The following is an 18445-nucleotide window of genomic DNA, read 5'->3' on the forward strand; positions in this document are numbered from 1 at the left end:
TATTCAAAATCGATTTTCTCAAAAACTATAAGGTCTTTTTGAAAGATTTTTTTTCCTCTTGTTCACAATTTTCTTCTTAACATTCCCTGCAAATTTGGTGTTTTTAGCTTTTAAGGGGGCTTTGCTATTAAACATTAAAGCCGGCGGGCAGATATTTTCTAAACGGCAGCAAAGCAGGGGTTAAAACGATAAATATCGTTTGGGAGCAATACAAATATAAATATAAACGATAAATATTGTTTTTAAAGCCGGCGCGATTTTTTAGCTGTCAAAAACGAAAAATAACTAGTGATAATGGTTCTCTATGGGGCGCCGTTTTTTAACTACGATAACTGGCGCCATTTTTAACGGACCCCCTAAAGTCTAATGACTTAGAGTCACTGTTCATAACTGAAAAAGTAGACAAGCCCCTTTCTGCCACATATGCTTGCCTCTCGAGTCGTGGGTCTGAGAGGATAGACAAATGCATTGCTAAATTGAACGAGGATGTCCCTGATCTTGATCTAGAAGATTTAGAAGACTCCATTACTAATCTGCAATCTGACTTGGTGTCAGCAAGGGATAGATTGATATCCATTAAAATCATCCACCGAATATATTTCACTCCAGTCCGCCTACATAAGATGAATCCTAATATCTCACCTGATTGCACCAGATGTGGACTCACTTGAGGCACTTTTGGGCACGTGTTCTGGACCTGTTCCCGTTTATCAAGATACTGGCAGGAGGTGGAAGATACCATAAAGGAGCTCACTGGGTTCCCAGGACCTTTGTCCCCCAAAATAGTCTTTTTTGGTCTAATTGAACTCGATCATATAAGTCGCTCTCAAAAATCCCTGATCCGAATCTTATGCCATTATGTAAAGAAAGAGATTACCCTGCTCTGGAAGGGAACTTCTCTTCCAACAAGAGAGGGCTGGATTCAATCGATAAACAAAATACTTCCTTTATATAAACTAACATATATCAATAGGAACTGTCCCCGCAAATTCGATAGAATTTGGAGAGAGTAAACCAAAAAATACGCCCCTGAAGTTGCTTCTTTAACATCCTTTTGAATTTTATTGGTTCACACACTATTTCTAGACATATTTTTTATACCGTTTCTAGCTGGACAGTTACACCTCCCCCCTCCCCCCTACTCCATTCCCCCCCCCCTACTCCATTCCCCCCCCTACTCCATTCCTCCCCCCTTGTTATGTGTATAACTAATAAGCAGTATGGTACTCTCTAGGAGACGAGATAATACCGTATTGCCGGTATTATCTCGTCTCCTTTCACTTGCTCTATATACTCTTTCTCCGAGATCCTTTACAGACATTCTCACCATACATCAACCCAATATTTTGTTTGTACCATGCTGTATTATTATATCTGTTTGATCAGGTTTTTTCCTGTTTATATGTATTACTGACTTTTTTCAATACATTTTTTACTGTCAAAAAAGAAAAATTTGTGTCAATGGAAACTACTCCATTGACGTGAATTGGTTGCAGTTTCCTTGCGTTGCGATGCGGAGCGATTTCCGTGTTGCAACGCGTCTAGGGGAAATGGGCCCATAAGGTTTGCTCCATGCTGCTTTTATCTTATATCAGAGAAGATAATGTTTGGGAGATCTGTGTGCAAAGAAAGATGTGCAGTCTGATAACGGCTGCATATGACATAATTATGCAAGGTGGCAGCTGGCTGAATGCAACCAAGAGGGCAATTATGACTTTCACGCAGGCATGCTCATTCAGATTCTGCGGAAATAATTTGGAAATCAGAATTTCGAGGGAATCTTATTTACCGCAGCTCGGTAATTTTAGCCCAATCCCAGAACTCGAAAGCATTGGACCAATTAGAAAATGCAGAATTTTTCTGCAAAAATCGGATTACCAAGGTTGTTTTAAATCAGAATATTCTGTTTTTTCAATTTCCAATTTTTTGGGGGGCATTTTTTGCATTTTCACAAACAAAATATGACAAATAATATACTCCTTAGAAATTGGAAAGACAGAACATCGGAAAATGGAAAATTCGGAAAAAAGGGATATCGGAAATGGGCAAGACATTGCTTTGAGCCAAAGACAGGTAATAAAGCTAGAGTATATCCTATATAACAAAACCCCTGTGTCTCTGCGTCCTGTCCCTGTGTGTGTGTATGTCCCTGCGTTTGCGCTACTGCATGTGCCACAGGGACAGCCTGGGACAGGAGCAGGATGGACCAGGGGGGCTGGCTGGGTGGGTGGATGTGCGCATGGCTGGCGGGCTGGTGTGCGCATGTGGCGGCAATGACAGACCTAGAGCCCATTTTTAAACGGGCTAAGGTCACTAGTAGTCAAAAAAACACTGGGAGACAGTTTGTTAAAGGATACCAGGGCCCAAAAAAAGATGAGAAACGGGGTGAGCAGGCATGTATGGTGAGCTGTCCTGATGCTCACTGCTCCCCCCATCCCCCCGTTCTCCTTTCTGCCCACTCCTATACCTGGAAATGCCCTGTTGCCCCGTCTTCCGATTGGCTTGGTCAGGAAGCACTGCATCTTTTCTGGCCGGGCTGCACATGTACCACTGCACGCAACTGTGGCCGGAAGTGCGCTGCGCATGCGTGTGACGTTGTGATGATGGTATGCACATGTGCAGCGCTCTCCCCGCCGCGGTTGCCTACAGTGGTAGGAGGGGAAAAAAAAGAGAACTGAGGGAGCGGTGAGCATCAGGACAGCTCCAGCTCCCCATGCCTGCTTCCCCCGTTTCTCATCTTTTTTTAGGCTCTGGTATCCTTTAAATCTACATTATGCCAGGCTGTAGATCCACATTAACATTAGTTATGTTTGTTCTCATTTGTCCAGGTATAGAATGCAGTCAAAAAAGAATTACAGAGTCTGTCAAGCAGATGGAACATGGAGTAACACCCGACCTGTCTGTGAAGGTAAATAAGTGTTTTAAAATACTATGAAAGCAATGTGGAGAATTGTTAAAGGGAACCTGAAGATTGCTAAAAAAAAAGTTTCACTTACCTGGGGCTTCTGCCAGCCCCCTGCAGCAGACCTGTGCCCTTGCATACCTGGAACGATCCTCCGGTCTCCTGAGCTCACTTTCTCTTTCACCGGTCACTGTCCACACGCATCCTCATTCATGCTCCTGTTTATGGGAGAGTCCTGCGCTGGCGCAGTAGGAGGGAGGCACTAGGGGAGGGGAGTGAGACGCTTTTCCATTATCAGGCACCTGTAGGCACGTACCTACAGTGCCTTATGGTAAATACAGCCAAGGTGAAAAGAATGGATGTCTGGCAGCCGCATTCATAAATAATTGAATAGGGGCCATGCTGTTCCAGGGGAGGACAGACAGAAGAGTTACAGGAATCAAGGCGGGAGCTGAGGATGAATGAGCAGCTTGGTAATGTGCTAGGTCAGAAAGGGGCAGATCTTGGAGATATTTCGAAGGTGGAAATTTCAGGCTCTGTTGACGTTTTTGCATGTGGGAGATGAAGGAAAGGGCAGAGTCCAAGGTGACAAGTAGGCAAAAGGCATGGAATGGGAGGTAGAGCAATGGTCGTGTTCGTAATTTGTAAGGTGGAAATCCAAGAGAGGTGGAAAGGTTAAGCATCAGGAGCCTGGCTGACATCCGGGAAGAAAGAGTTGAAAGGCATGAGGAAACCTTGTCCATGGTGGTGGGGGAGAGATCGGAGGTATAGAAGCAAATCTGAGTGTCATTGGCATAAAGGTGGTATTTGAAGGGAGGAGATGAGTTTGCCAATGGAGGAAGTGTAGATTGTGAACAGAAGAGGGCTCAAAACAGAGCCCTGGTTGCCCCGACTGAGAAGGGGGCAGGAGTTGAGAAAGAGCCGTTGAAGGAACCAGTACGCAGTGGTAACGGTGAGCGTTATCATAATGATTGATGAACGAAACAACTGTTGCTGTCCCTCTAACGTAAAATGGCCCCCTTGGTGCCTAGTGCAAACTGTACACTACCTGTCTGCGGCCTCCGCTTGCTCCGGGCTTCCTCTGGTGTCCATATGCGCATGCCACATGGTTGCCTAGTAACATGAGCACGTGCCTGTCATCTGACGTCAACCTCAAGGTGTGGGCAGCCGAGAGAGCCCGGAGCAAGTGGAGGCCGTGGACAGGTAATGTATAGTTTGCACTAGGCACCAGGGGGGAAGCTTGCACTGGGCATCGGGTGGGGCACATTAAACATTAGGTGCGGACAGCGTTGGGTCTGCAAGGTGGTCAGATGCAAGGTCGCAAGGCCGATTCCTGATCAATATCAGCATGAAATTGATCGGGAATCGGCCTGCAGTGTATGGGCAGCCAACAGATCTCTCTCTAATCAGATTCGATTAGAGGGAGATTTGTCTCTTGGTGGAATCATTGCTATATGTATGGGTACCTTAAAGAGAATCTGTATTGTTAAAATCGCACAAAAGTAAACATACCAGTGTGTTAGGGGACATCTCCTATTACCCTCTGTCACAATTTCGCCGCTCCCCGCCGCATTAAAAGTAGTCAAAAACAGTTTTAAAAAGTTTGTTTATAAACAAACAAAATGGCCACCAAAACAGGAAGTAGATTGATGTACAATATGTCCACACATAGAAAATACATCCATACACAAGCAGGCTGTATACAGCTTTCATTTTGAATCTCAAAAAATCATTTGTGTGTTTACCTTCTGTCCCCTTCATCTCTCATGCACTGAACATTACAGGCTTCCTGCAGACAGCTCTGCCTGTGCCTGTGTTTGTAATCCCTCATTATGTGTCAGCCAGCTACTTTCACAGCCTAACAGAGGAGGATTTTTATCCAGCTCTCTATCACTGATAAGATAGCAGAGAAGCTGCTGGCTTATGTAAATAAAACACACACTGGAGTGTGCATAGAGGAACAGACCAGCACTGAAGAACATGGCAGCCTTCCAGACACAGGCCGACAAGTCTGACAGGGGAAAGATACATTGATTTATTACAGAGACCCTGATAGTACAAAGTGCTGCAGTGAGCCAGAACACATTAGAATAGGTTTAGGAACTTGTAGGATGGTAGAAAAAACGTTGTAATTTTTGTTACAGAGTCACTTTAAGACACACAATCCCAGATCATATACTGGACTAGTAGTCCTAGTAATTCAATTTCTTGTTATTCTATGGGCAGGATGCATGATCAAGTAGGATACACAAGGATGAAGGTCCCTGCCAAAGGCTTACACTCTAAAGCAGGGGTAGAGAACCGATGACTCGGGAGCCAGATGTGGCTGTTTTGATGGCTACATCTGGCTCATAGTTAGGGATTGATTCACTAAGCTACACTGCTCAAGCAGCGCGGCTTAGTGTGACAGCGCAAGTAACATTTTCAAAGTAGGCACGCTACTGCTGTAGCATGCACTAGTAACTTACTCGCGCTCCCCCCAAAACTAATGGCCGCTCCAATTGTCCCACCCTGGATCCTGTCAGGTCCAGTGACTTTGTAGGACGAAATCCCTGCACTTTGATTGACCCAATAGGCTGTCTGTCACTTGACATTTGCCCAAAGTGCAGTGATCTCGTGCTTAAATGAATCAACCCCCAAGTCAGCTAGTTAATTGTACAAGCTTTTAGTTGGTATTTCTCCTGTCTGGCTCTCAGGGAAATTGCTGATGTTGCTGGCAACAGGGATGTGAGCCCTCTGCTACGCATGCGCACTGTCCCACTTTGAAACATATTGTATGCCTCTCACGGAATTACATTTTAAAATATGTGGTGTTTATGGCTCTCTCAGCCAAAAAGATTCCTGACCCCTGCTCTAAAGGGAGGGGGTAGTGACACAATGGGAGATGGGCTGCATCGAGAGATTCCATGATGGTCTGTCTGGGCTGGGATGATAAAAAAAATAGATAGGTATGAAGAGGCGCTCAGAGGAAGATGAGGGCAGAGGGAAGACTCCCCGTTAATGTAGTTTCACCCACTGCTGTTTGTAAGCCTAAGGTTCCCAAATACCTAACCTCAGGTCAATAATACAATAGAGTTACATATAGGAATAAGCAGCGCTGGGAATAGTGGTACAATTGTTCAGATTTTAATTGATATATGGTATCCGTATACAATTGGATCTGTCGTTCAAAGCCTATATGTAACTCTAGGCTGGGATAATGTTCTGCAATCAAAGTGAGGTTCTCCAAAAACTTGTGTTCAGAATGCTGATGGAATTGTTGAACTGTATTATTATCTACATGTTTTTACCTTCACTAACCATACAATTAAATGTTCTTGTTCAGTTGTTGTATGTCCACCTCCACCAACTATCTCAGGTGGGTCTTTCAGTCCCTTGAAAGATGAATACGAATACAGAGATTCTGTGACATATAAGTGCAAAGATCGCAATGCTGTGATGGAATATGACTCTTTGTTCTGCACGGAGAATGGAAACTGGAGTAATACCGAGCCTCGCTGTATAGGTGAAATTTTATTTCTTTATTTTATTTTATGGACACTTTTGTTTATGTTTGACTCTGGTAACAAAAACATATATAAAATAAAAGTTTAATCCAGGGGCGTTGCTAGGATCCTAAGATATCCGGGGCACTTTTGGGCACTCCAGCTGAAAAATGGGTGCGGTCATGCACTGGAATGTGGGTGTTAGACAGCAGTCTAAGTAGGCCTACCCAGCAAAATGTTGGATGAAGCTCCCCTCTCCATGGTGCCTCAATGAGGACAAGCTGGGAGCTAACGTACATCACAAAAAAGATATTGCAGTTTTAGAGCAGGTGCAGAGACGAGCAACAAAATTGATAGGTGGGATGGAAGGTCTCACTTACCAAGAAAGGTTAGATAAACTGGGTTTATTTAGTCTAGAGAAAAGACGCCTTAGAGGGGATCTAATTAACATGTATAAATACATCAGAGGGCAATATAATAGCTTGGCGGATGAGCTTTTTGTCCCAAGGCCTTCTCAAAGGACTAGAGGACATGATCTGCGCATGAAGGAAAAACGTTTTAGCCATTTATTTAGGAAAGGGTTCTTTACAGTAAGAGTGATTAAGATGTGGAATGCATTGCCACAGGAAGTAGTTATGGCAAACTCTATACCTGCATTTAAAGGGGGCTTAGATGCTTTCCTTGCGTTGAAAGACATCCATGGCTACAATTACTAGGTAATGCCCAGTGATGTTGATCCAGGAATATTGCGTCAACGACAGAAAACATTAGGAGTAGGACCCTGCCCTTGCGAGCTTACAATCTAATAGGTAGTGGGGGACACACTAGGTAAGGGGGTGGAGGATGGATGAGGCAGTGACCCTTTGCCTCTGATCACATTGTGAACAGATAAGGGCTATAAAATGTTATAAGCTTGTCTAAAAAAGGTGTGTTTTAAGAGTGCGTTTGAAGATGTCCAGGTTTGGAGCGTGGCGTACAGGCTGTGGAAGAGCGTTCCAAATAAGGAATGATGTTCGTGTAAAGTCTTGGATGCGAGCATGAGAGGAGGTGATCAGTTGAGAGGCCAGGATAATTTCTTGGGAGGAGCAAAGGTTGCGGGAGGGACAATATCTAGAGATTAGTGAGGAGATGTATGGAGGGGACAACTCGTGAAGGGCTTTGTATGTTAGAGTCAGGAGTTTAAACTGGAGCCCCTGGGTAATGGGTAACCAGTGGAGAGAGCGGCACAGTGGGGCTGCATCAGAAGAGCGTGTGGAAAGGTGAATGAGGCGGGCAGCTGAATTTAGAAGGGATTGGAGAGGCGCTAGCCTGTTTTTTGGTAGACCACAGAGCAGGGTGTTGCAGTAGTCTAGGCGGGAGATGATTAAGGCATGAACAAGCATTTTGGTGGCCTCTGGTGTGAGGCAGGGACGGATACGAAATATATTTTTGAGCTGGAAATAGCAGGTGGTGATTAATGAGGCAATGTGAGGTTTAAAGGAGAGCTCTGAGTCAAGTATAACCCCCAAGCAGCAGACCTTAGAGGTCGAGGTTATTGGGGTGTTATCTACAGGTATGGTTGCAATTGGTGGGGGTGTAGATAGTGATGGTGGAAAAATCACAATTTCCGGTTTACTCATGTTGAGTTTGAGGAAGCGGGAGGACATGAACGTAGAAGTGGCACGTAGACATTCGGCGACTCTGAATAGTAGTGAGGACAGGTCAGCAGCTGAGAGATAGATTTGGGTGTCATCCGTATAGAGGTGATACTGGAAACCAAAAGAGTTAATTAATTGTCCCAGGCCACGAGTGTAGATTGGGAAAAGAAGTGGCCTGAGAACCGAGCCTTGAGGTACACCAACAGACAGTGGACGTGGGGAGGACTTGGAATTGAGACAGTGTAAGAGAGATACAGAGAGAGAGAAGAGGATATTCAGGAATGTGCTATGCCCTTGATTCCTAAAGATGACAGCATCTGGAGAAGCAGAGCATGATCAACCATGTCAAAGGCAGAGGAAAGGTCAAGGAGTATTAGAATGGAGAGCTGGCCTTTGGATCTAGCAACCAGTAGGTCATTAGCAACTTTCGTAAGGACAGTTTCAGTGGAATGGTGTGTGCGGAATCCAGATTGAAAGGGGTCAAGTAAGGAGTTGGTAGAGAGAAAGGCAGACAATTCTGAATGGATGTGACGTTCCAGCAGTTTAGAAGCAAAGGGGAGGAGCGAGGCAGGACGGTAATTGGATAAAGAGGGTTTTTTGATAAGTGGTGTGATGATAGCTTGTTTTAATAAGGAAGGAAAAGTGCCAGTAGAGATAGAAAGGTTGAATAGAGTTGTTAGAGCAGGATTAAAGGAGGAGGAAAGCTGGGGGATTAGATGAGAAGGAATGGGGTCCAGGGCACAGGTAGTGAGATGGCCATCAGGATCTTCACACCTATAACATGTGTAGCCACAAAACTTCCTGATCTGGAGTATCAGAGAAAGGAAAGGTTAGTATTTGGGGCCCTCCCACACCTCCGGGCCCCCCTGCAGCTGCATTGCCTGCTCCCCTCTGGTTACACCCCTGCGCCCAAGTGTGGCCTTCATCCCCCATTTTGATCTTGATTGCCATGACAAAAAAAACCCCCAGTGCAGCCTGATTTTTACGTAAATCTTTGTAAGTAGTTTAAACCTACTTTAAAGAAAAATATATTTTGTCACAAAAAAAAGTAAAGTCTGGTATGGGGTTGATTTACTAGAGCTGGGAATTCCCAGCAGGAAATACTGGACAACATTAGTGATCCAACAAACCTCAACCAAATTGTGCAATTAGTTGACAAACATAATTGTCTTTAAAGTGTAACTGTTGGGCATAAAATCAAAAATCAATTCTTTATTTTTATCTGGTAAACAAGTAATAAGGATGCTAACCAGGAAATCCAAAAGTTAAAATCACTATAACTTTTCTTGTTGATAAATGATCATTCCCCAGTTTACCTGACTCTTATTTGGTACACACAAAATTTGGTACTCAAAAAGGAAGTTGCAGGGTATGCTGGGTTCTCCTTTCACTAACCTGGGACTTCTACCAGCCCCCTGCAGCCACTCTGTTCCCGCACCCTCCGTCAACAATCCTCTGGTCCCCCGCAGCAGCTACGTTTTTTCTTCCACTGACTGGCCACGCGCATCCTTGATCACACTCCCATTGACGCGAGCGTCATGCGCATGCGCAGTACGTGGAAATCTCATAATGCACATGCGCAGAATGTTTCCAGCAATGATCGTGGATGGAGCATGATCATGGATGTGCACAGCCAGGGCTGTGCAGGTGCAGTGGCTATCGACTGGCCAGTCAGTTAGGTATCGGTAGAGGGAGGTCTTAGGGTTGGGTATCGGTAGAGCAGGGTCTTAGAGTTAGGCATCGGTAGAGGGAGGTCTTAGGGTTAGGTATCGGTAGAGGGGGTCTTAGGGTTAGGCATCGTTGGAGGGAGGTTATAGGATTAGGCATTGGTAGAGAGAGGGCTTATGCTGGGCATACACGGTTAGATTCTGCGCCTCGATTAGCCCCGGATCGACTCCCGCCGCGTCCCCGCTCGTTCCCACGTGCGCCTTATCTTCCGCTCGATTACCACTATTGTCCGCCTGCGAGTATCGAGCTGGGAATCGACCCGGCGGGAAATCTGATATGCCGGAAATTATCAATCGAGCCATCAGCGTCTCGATTGATAAGGAAAATCGAACCGTTTATGCCCAGCATTAGGGTTAGGCATCGGTAGAGCAGGGTCTTAGAGTTAGGCATTGGTAGAGGGAGGTCTTAGAGTTAGGCATCGGTAGAGAGTGGTCTTAGGGTTAGGCATCAATAGAGCAGGATCTTAGAGTTAGGCATCGGAAGAAGGAGGTCTTAGAGTCAGGCATCGGTAGAGAGAGGTTTTAGGGTTAGGCATTGGTAGAGGGAGGGTTCTGACGGGAGAGTAGTGTAAGGTTAGAACATAGTAAAATATTGGTTAAAATGACCAATATTTTACTATTGGAATTCGGTAGTAGAATCTATATATATAATAGAGTAAGTGCCTCAACCTTCAAACAAGAAGAAGAAGTAGCGCCTTGCCCCAAGGGCCGGTCCAAGCAAGAAGAAGGGGCTGGTCAAAGCAAGAAGAAGAAGTAGCGCCCTGCCCCCAGGGCCGGTCGAAGCAAGAAGAAGGGGCTGGTCCAAGCAAGAAGAAGAAGTAGTGTCCTATCAAACCAAGGGCAAAAAGGGATAATTTGCATATTCAGTAGCAGTGCATTGTGGGTAACCACAAATGTTCACTTATAGCTGAATTATTTCAGATATGCTTCTGTTTTAAGAAGGAAAATTACACCAAGGTTTGCTTTTTTTTAGTAGAAGGGCTTTTTGGTCTCTTTTATCCTCCTATACATTCTTAGTAGTTTGGATCACCCTGAGCTGCTTGGTTACTCTGTTGTACTGGTCCAAGCCCTATCTCATACAGCCTTATCAATCCCTGCTATGTACTGATGAGGACCAAATGTCTGAAACAGGCTGTCACATGTGGGATTGATATGACTGTAAAACTTAAAGCTATAGGCTTGCTTGGCTTACTAAGGGTGAAAAGGAATAATTTGCATATTTAGTAGTGGTGCATTGTGGGTAATCACAAATGTTCATTTATAGCTGAATTATTGCAGATTTTCTTCTGTTTTAAGAAGGCAAATTACACCAAGCTTTGATGTTTTTAGTAGAAGGTCTTTTTGGTCCCTTTTATTTACTAGAGATGCGCAGTTCGGATCTTTTCAATGATTCGGATGATTTGAATCAGATCATTGAAAAGATCTTTGATCCAAATCTCGGATAATTTTACTAGGGAAGCAATGGGGGGGGGGGGGGGGGGGGCAGGGTGAAACGACTAGCAGGACAGGACTTTCCCTGCAGTGGACAGACAAAGAAAGGGAGAGGGGTGGACAGACAGAGAAGGGGAGGGTGGACGGACAGACAGAAAAGGGGAGAGGGGTGGACAGATAGAGAAGGGGGGATGGTGGACAGAGACGGGCAGGGAGTGAACAGAAGGGAGGAGGTGAACGAAGAGGGGTGAGCAGGGAGCAGAAATGTTTTTTTGCACACAATACCCAATTGCTATCACATGCTTTACATATATTTCACCTATATGTTCATCTGTATACTCTGAATGCAAACGTCTCACAGTGAAAGAAAGCATTCCCCTTTTCTCACCTCGAACACATCATAAATTTAGGGAGAAGATAAGTGCAGCTGTTTAGAGCAGTGCAGGAGGATCATATTGCACAGCAATCACAGTGCCTGTGTTCCAAGCTGTCTGCAGAGTTACTGAGCTGTGCTTCTCAGCCAAAAGTTTCCCATTTGTTCACAACTACAACAGACAGCCTATAATCAGCAGCACATTGCAGCCAGTAGCGTGCTCCACACATATCTGGCAGTGGCACCCATGTCCCCTCTCCCTACTACCTGTCCCTGCAAGGCTGGCTGGCTCTCCTCCAACTGAGCGATCCATCTCCGCTCTGCTTCCAGGACCCCGCTGCCCGCTGAGAGAGGGGGGCATGCCGCTCCTGGCTCCACCCCTTTTGATCCGAATCTGTTAATTTTGATGATCCGGATGATTCGACTCACAAAAGAGATTCGGATCAAAGATCCGAATCGTTCATGATCCGGACAACACTATTATCCACCTATACATGCCGAGTGGTTTGGGTCACCCTGAGCTGCTTGGTTACTCTGTTGTACTGGTCCAAGCCCTATATCATACAGCTGTATCAATCCCTGCTATGTACTGATGAGGACCAAAAGTCTGAAACAGGCTTTCTACATGTGGGTTTGGTATGACTGTGTAAAATTTAAAGCTATATGCTTGCTATACACCAGCAGCTCTGGATGCTTGCTTGGCTTACCAAGGGGGAAAAGGAGTAATTTGCATATTTAGTAACAGTGCATTGTGGGTAACCACAAATGTTCACTTATAGCTGAATTATTGCAGATTTTCTTCTGTTTTAAAAAGGAAAATTACACCAATACAGTGTGCGGCATTGCAGGAAGTGACGACAGTGGAACGCACGCTGGAACACGGAAGAGGTGAGTCATCCCCGCCCGCTGCCTCTTACTAATAGTGGCGGCTGCTACTGTGCTTAAGCTGGAGGTAGAGCATACATGGGGGACCCAGGTGAGGAGGGTTCCTGCTGAGCTTAAGCTGGAGGTAGAGCACACATGGGGGACCCAGTTTAGGGGGGGTCTGACCCCCCTCCCCGCCGCTGTGCCCAATACCCCCTTCCTGCCCTCTACCCTCTTATGCGGCGTATGCTACGCCGCGGGTCGGCTAGTATCTGTAATTTCACCAATATTCTACTAGCGGTAATCTCCGTCAGGGATGCTCAGCAGAGCTCGAATATTCGAGCTCTTTTCCAGCTATTCGAGCCCGGTATTCGAGCTTGAATAGCTGCAGCTATTTGAATGGGCTATTCGAGTGAACTCGAATAGCCCACTCACTATTCGCGCTATTCGAGTAAACAGCGCTATTCGAGCTCGAATACCGAGCTCGAATAGCGTCATAGCCCAGATTGATGTCCTTAGAGCCAATCAGAGAGCTCCCAGGCCATCTGACGGCAGCCAATCACAGAGGGGGACCCTGGCCTGCCCCTACCCTATAAATAGCGGCCGCCATGTTCGGTTTTTCCGTCCTTGCTTGACTTGTACAGAGAGAGATCTGCTCCTTTGTGCTTTGGCTTAGCAAGTGCTCTATTGTGGTCAATCACCTAGCGTTTTTGCTCACATACACCTGCTATATACACCTATATTGTTGTTAGCTAGATAGAGATTGTATTTTAGTTAGTAGCTTGTGTGTTACATAGAGACAGCTGCTGCTGCAGGCAAGCTTACACAGCTTTAGGCCTCAGGGCCTTGCCTGTGTGGGCAGCTGTCCTCCTGTCCTCTGTTAGTTTATTTCTCATCTATACCAGTGTTTCTGCTGTGTATTCTACCCTGTCTTGTCCTTTACTACTGAGTGATTATTGTTTTTTGTAGTTATACTACTGTACTAGGGACACTCACTGTAACTGTTCATAGTTCCTGCGTGTGTGTGTGTGTGTGTGTGTGTGTGCGTGCACTGTCTGTAGTGTACACAATACACAGTATTCCCTTCTACTGAATCATCTGATTACTACTGAATCTGATTATTGTATTTTCTAGTTTTACTTACTGTACTAGGGACACTCAGTCACTGTTCATAGGCTAGCTCCTGCGTGTGTGTGTGCGTGCACTGTCTGTAGTGTACACACACTCTATTTCCTTCTACTGAATCTAATTACTACTGATTATTGTATTTTCTAGTTAGTGTACTAGGGGACACACTCACTGTTCACTGTTCACACTTACTGATTACTGATTATTGTATTTTGTATTTGTACTGTACTAGTAATCACTTAGCGATCTAATCACTTAGTGATTAGTGTCACCTCACCCACCAACCCACTCCATTAAAGTACCCCACTTTTTCATCCGCCCTTTTAAAAAACTTTTTTGTTTACGCCCAAAACATCTAAGATGTCTGGAAGTGGCAGCCAGCGCGGTTTGGGCAAGGGGAAGGGCAGCAAGGGAATCAGGAGGAGAGGGAGCAGCATTGTGGCAAGCCGCGCCACCATGCACAGTTCCGCAGCAGCAGCAGCTGCGTCAGTGGCTAACATTCCGCCTATAGCCACTGGCCGTGGACGCCTTGGGCGCCCAGCAGGAGCATCTGCAACTCACGCTGCAGAGACACAGCAGCAGCAGCGTGTAGTACCTGCTCCTATTTTCCTCCAGCCGGGTCGGAAACGTCCCATTGAGGAAAAGGATGCAGCCACTGTGGTGCAACTGATGACGGAGGATGAGCAGCCCGCCATCAGCTCTGCATCCGAGGCCTCCACCCTCACCACCACCACCACCCCTGTTCGCAGCCGCAGCAGGGCCTGGGGAGGAGGCCAGTTCACCGTCAGTTGGTGACCTGTCATTCAGCAGTCTTTTGACCCCAGGCATCATGAGTCAATTGTCTGCTGTTGTTGGCGATTTTGAGGAGGAGATGCTGATGGGCACTTTGGGGGAGGAGGGATTGGACAGCAAGACTGTGGCGACAGTCAAGCAGCCCATCCATGCATCAGGAGAGGAGTTTGGGGGGTCATCATCCCAGCAGGACATGTTTCAGGAGGGGGAGGATGATGATGATGATGACAGGGTGACGGACAAAGACTGGGTGCCACCACCAGCACCTGGGGATGTCATCATCAGCAGCTCTGAGGAGGAGGAGGATGCGCTTGTGGGCCTTGCAAGGAGGCGCATCATTGCAAGCATTGGCAGCAGTAGGCAGGTCCCACAGCCTGCTGGTGTCTCAGGCTCAGCAGCAGCACCAGCAGAAGCATCTGCCAGTACCACCACCAGCCGCACCCAAGCCTCCCCCCCCAACCACCACAGGGAGACAGGCAGCAGCGGCTCCAGGCCGTAGGGGGTTTTTCTTGTCACCAATCTGGCAATTTTTCACCAGGCCCACAGTTTACAGCAAGTACGCCACTTGCAACCACTGTCAGCGGAAGTTGAGCAGAGGTGCAGACCCCTTAAAGTTCAGCACCAGCTCTCTTATCAACCATCTTGCTGCTAAACATTACCACCAGCATGAGATGTTCCAGAGGCTGAAGGCATCTGGTGCTGGCAGTGGCACCACACCCATCACAGCACAGCCTTCAGCAGCAGCAGCAGCAACAGCAGCCACCCGCCCTCCTGCTCCTCCAGCACCACCAGCAGGAGTGCGGAAACACACTGCTCCTCCCCCCCTCTGCAACTCCTGCCGCCGACACTGAGGCCTGTTCTGGCAGCCAGTCCTCAGTGGCCTCCTCTGCTGTATCCGCTGATTCCCGTGCTAGCAAAAGGCGACGCCAGAGCCTTATGAGCGAGTTCTTCCAGGGGGTGGTTAGGGCTATGCCTCCCAGCAGCCGTCGCGTGCGGCAGCTGAACGGCTTGCTGGCACGGGCCATGTGCTCCCAACTCCTGCCGTACACGCTCGTGCAGGAGGGGAGCGACATGCGTGCGCTGCTTGCTTGTGCAGCCCCAGACTGGCAGCTCCCCAGCAGACACTTCTTCGCCCGCCAGGTCATGCCTACACTGCACCGCTTTGTGATGGCCAATGTGGAGCGAGGGCTGGAGCACGCGGTTGGTGAAAGGGTCCATGTCATCATGGACTCCTGGAGCAGCCGCTTCGGGACAGGCCGCTACCTGTCCTTCACTGTCCACTGGGTCAGCTTGGTGGAAGGGGGTGAGGATGGGAGAGCAGCAGCGGGCACAGCAGCAGCAGCAACACAGTGGGTGGTGCCACCCTGCAGGGTCAGGAGAACTGCAGCAGGTTCCTCCAATCCTCTGCCATCCTCCGGCACACCTGGCCAAACCCTACGCCTCAGCAGCAGCGTGAAGCCACGCCACTGCCAAGCGCTGCTGCAGTTGGTCAGCCTTGGGAAGACCAAACTGATGGCAACCCATGTGTTGGCCAAACTCCAGGAGCAGGAGAGGATTTAGCTGACCCCCAGAGGCCTCAGAGTCGGAGAGGTGGTGGCCGACAATGGGGCCAATCTGGTTGCCTCAATCGACAGGGGAAACCTGACCCACATCCCCTGTCTTGCCCACGTGCTGAACCTGGGTGCAGAAGTTCTTGCACACCTACCAGGGGATGGGCGAACTGCTGGAAACGGCAAGGAATGTTGTGCGTCACTTCCGGCGCTCGCCTGCAGCCTCTGCGAGCCTGGAAGACGTGCAAAAGGAGCTGGAGCTGCCACGCCATCGGCTGATCCTTGACGTTCCAACTCGCTGGAACTCCACCCTGGCGATGTTGGAGCGTCTGGTTGAACAGAAGCACGCTGTCAACCAGTACCTTGCCCTGGCCACTGTGTCCGCCGCTCAGAAAAGGGACAAGACCAGCAACATCCCGTCCATCGTCCCCGATGACGACTGGGGGCACATGCAGCAGGTGTGCTTAGTGCTGGCTCCCTTTCTGCAGGCCACCAACATGGTGAGCAGGGACCATGCTATGGTGTGCGAGTGGATGCCCTTGGTTTGTCTGCTGAACAGGGCCCTCGATGCTTTGCTGGAACAGGGAGCGGCAGCCTTGGACCAGCAGGAGCGGCATGCAGCTGCACAGTCCACCTCTGAGGAGGAGGAGGAGGAGGACTTGGTGGAGGTTCCTGACCTTGCTGCTGATGAGGGGGATCAGCACAGTGCAGCTGAGTTGGTGCGGGGGTGGAGAGAGGATGAGGCGGCAGAGGAGGAGGATGAGGACAGCACTGCCATTGATGTGCCAGCACACGTGGCCCGCCTCTTCCCAATGGCAGCGCACATGCTGAGGTGCCTGCGCAGGGACCCCAGGGTGATCCAGATGAAGCAGAGTGAGGACATCTGGATCAGCATGATGTTGGACCCGCGCCTCAAGGGGAAGTTGAGCCAGTTCCTGCCTCCTACAGGAGGAGAGCCAGCGCAACAAATAAGGAGCTTGCAGCAGGCCCTTGTTGAGCGCTTGGAGGAAGCCTTCCCCCAGCCTTCCACCCCCACTGTCCAGCCAGTACAGAGGCAGCAGCAGGTGCCTGCATCCAGCAGCAAGCGCCCCACAGACCTGCTGTCTCTCAGCAACGAGCTCTACAGGACTGTAGAGGCTCCAGCAGTGACTAGAGAGGAGGTGCATGCAGCAGCATCCTCCTCCGGTCACAGCCAGCGCCTGACCCGCATGGTGGCTGACTACATGGGGTCCTACAGCGGGCTTGACAGCGATGCCCCTGTTGATCCCATGGAGTATTGGGTCAAGCGCCTGGAGATCTGGAGCGAGCTGGCGCAGTACGCCCTGGAAGTGCTGTCCTGTCCCCCTTCCAGCGTGCTGTCCGAGCGCTGCTTCAGTGCAGCTGGTGGCGTGGTCACCGAGAAACGCTCACGTCTGTCTCACAAGTCTGTGGACAGACTGACGTTTCTCAAGATGAACCAGGCGTGCGTGGGTGGAAGGCGAGTTCCTGGCCCCTGTTGTCGGCGAGAGGGGGACATGAACTGGCTGCCAGAACCATCGTTAACTTAATATGCCTTACCACCCTTTACCACCTCCTGGCTCCTGCTCACTACTAAGCCAGCCTGGTTCAGTTTGACTATTACGTCGCCTGTAGCCACACATTTTACACCTACAGTGGGCTGCTGTGTACTGCCCTTCTGCTGTCTGTCTGTGTTTCCCACTGCCAGGGTACACAGATTTACCTTCTGCTGCCACTCTGCCACCAGCTATTACGTCCAACAATAGCTATCTGTTAAATTTGCCTTAAAAAAAAAAACAATAAAAAAAAAAGGTTTAATTTTTCTGAGGTGCCCGGGTTGAAAACTGTGTTGTCCCAGTTGTGTATTGGACACGATGTGGGCTGCACGACCGCTGTCTGGGACCTCCTGTTGTGTTTATTTACAGCCCTGGTATCACCGCTAGGTACCAGGGCTATTATGTCACGCTGCCTACCTGCTACCACACTCACACTACTCCTCCATTCCTCCTGCTGCTGCTGCTGTAGGTCTGTGTTTCCCACTGCCAGGGTACACAGATTTACCTTCTGCTGCCACTCTGCCACCAGCTATTACGTCCAACAATAGCTATATCTGTGTAATTTGCTGTAAAAACTGTTGTTGAAAACTGTGTTGTCCCAGTTGTGTATTGGACACGATGTGGGCTGCACGACCGCTGTCTGGGACCTCCTGTTGTGTATTTATGGGCTGGTGCCACCGCTAGGTACCACAGCCTATTATGTCTTGCTGCCTGCCTCATTGATTGCCTGCTGCCACACAATCATCCTCCTCCTGCTGCTGCTGCTGAATTTACCTCCTGCTGTCTGTGTGTTTCCACTGCCAGGGAGCACATACAATGGCGCTTCCACCATGCGCCACCAGCTATTTATTACGCTCAAAAATAGCTGCATTTCTTTAAAAAAAAAATATATAGAAGTGAAATAAGTGAAGAAGAAGAAGATGATATAGAAGAAGAAGAAGAAGATATAGAAAAAGAAGAAGAAGAAGAAGGAGGAGGAGGAGATACAGTACTGAACAGAATT

At 48.2% G+C, this 18445-nt stretch overlaps 1 protein-coding gene across 1 annotated transcript in view; it reads left to right on the forward strand.

Annotated features, from left to right (window-relative positions):
* The window catches only part of LOC137529171 (complement receptor type 2-like), a 313982-nt gene that overhangs the window by 167145 nt on the left and 128392 nt on the right, over nucleotides 1-18445 (forward strand). The window contains exons 9-10 of the mRNA XM_068251204.1: nucleotides 2829-2908; nucleotides 6228-6407. Coding sequence (XP_068107305.1) covers nucleotides 2829-2908; nucleotides 6228-6407 — 260 coding nt within the window. The remainder of the gene's footprint in view (nucleotides 1-2828; nucleotides 2909-6227; nucleotides 6408-18445) is intronic.

Source organism: Hyperolius riggenbachi, chromosome 1 (assembly GCF_040937935.1).
Source record: "Hyperolius riggenbachi isolate aHypRig1 chromosome 1, aHypRig1.pri, whole genome shotgun sequence".
NCBI classification, from domain to species: Eukaryota; Metazoa; Chordata; class Amphibia; order Anura; family Hyperoliidae; genus Hyperolius; species Hyperolius riggenbachi.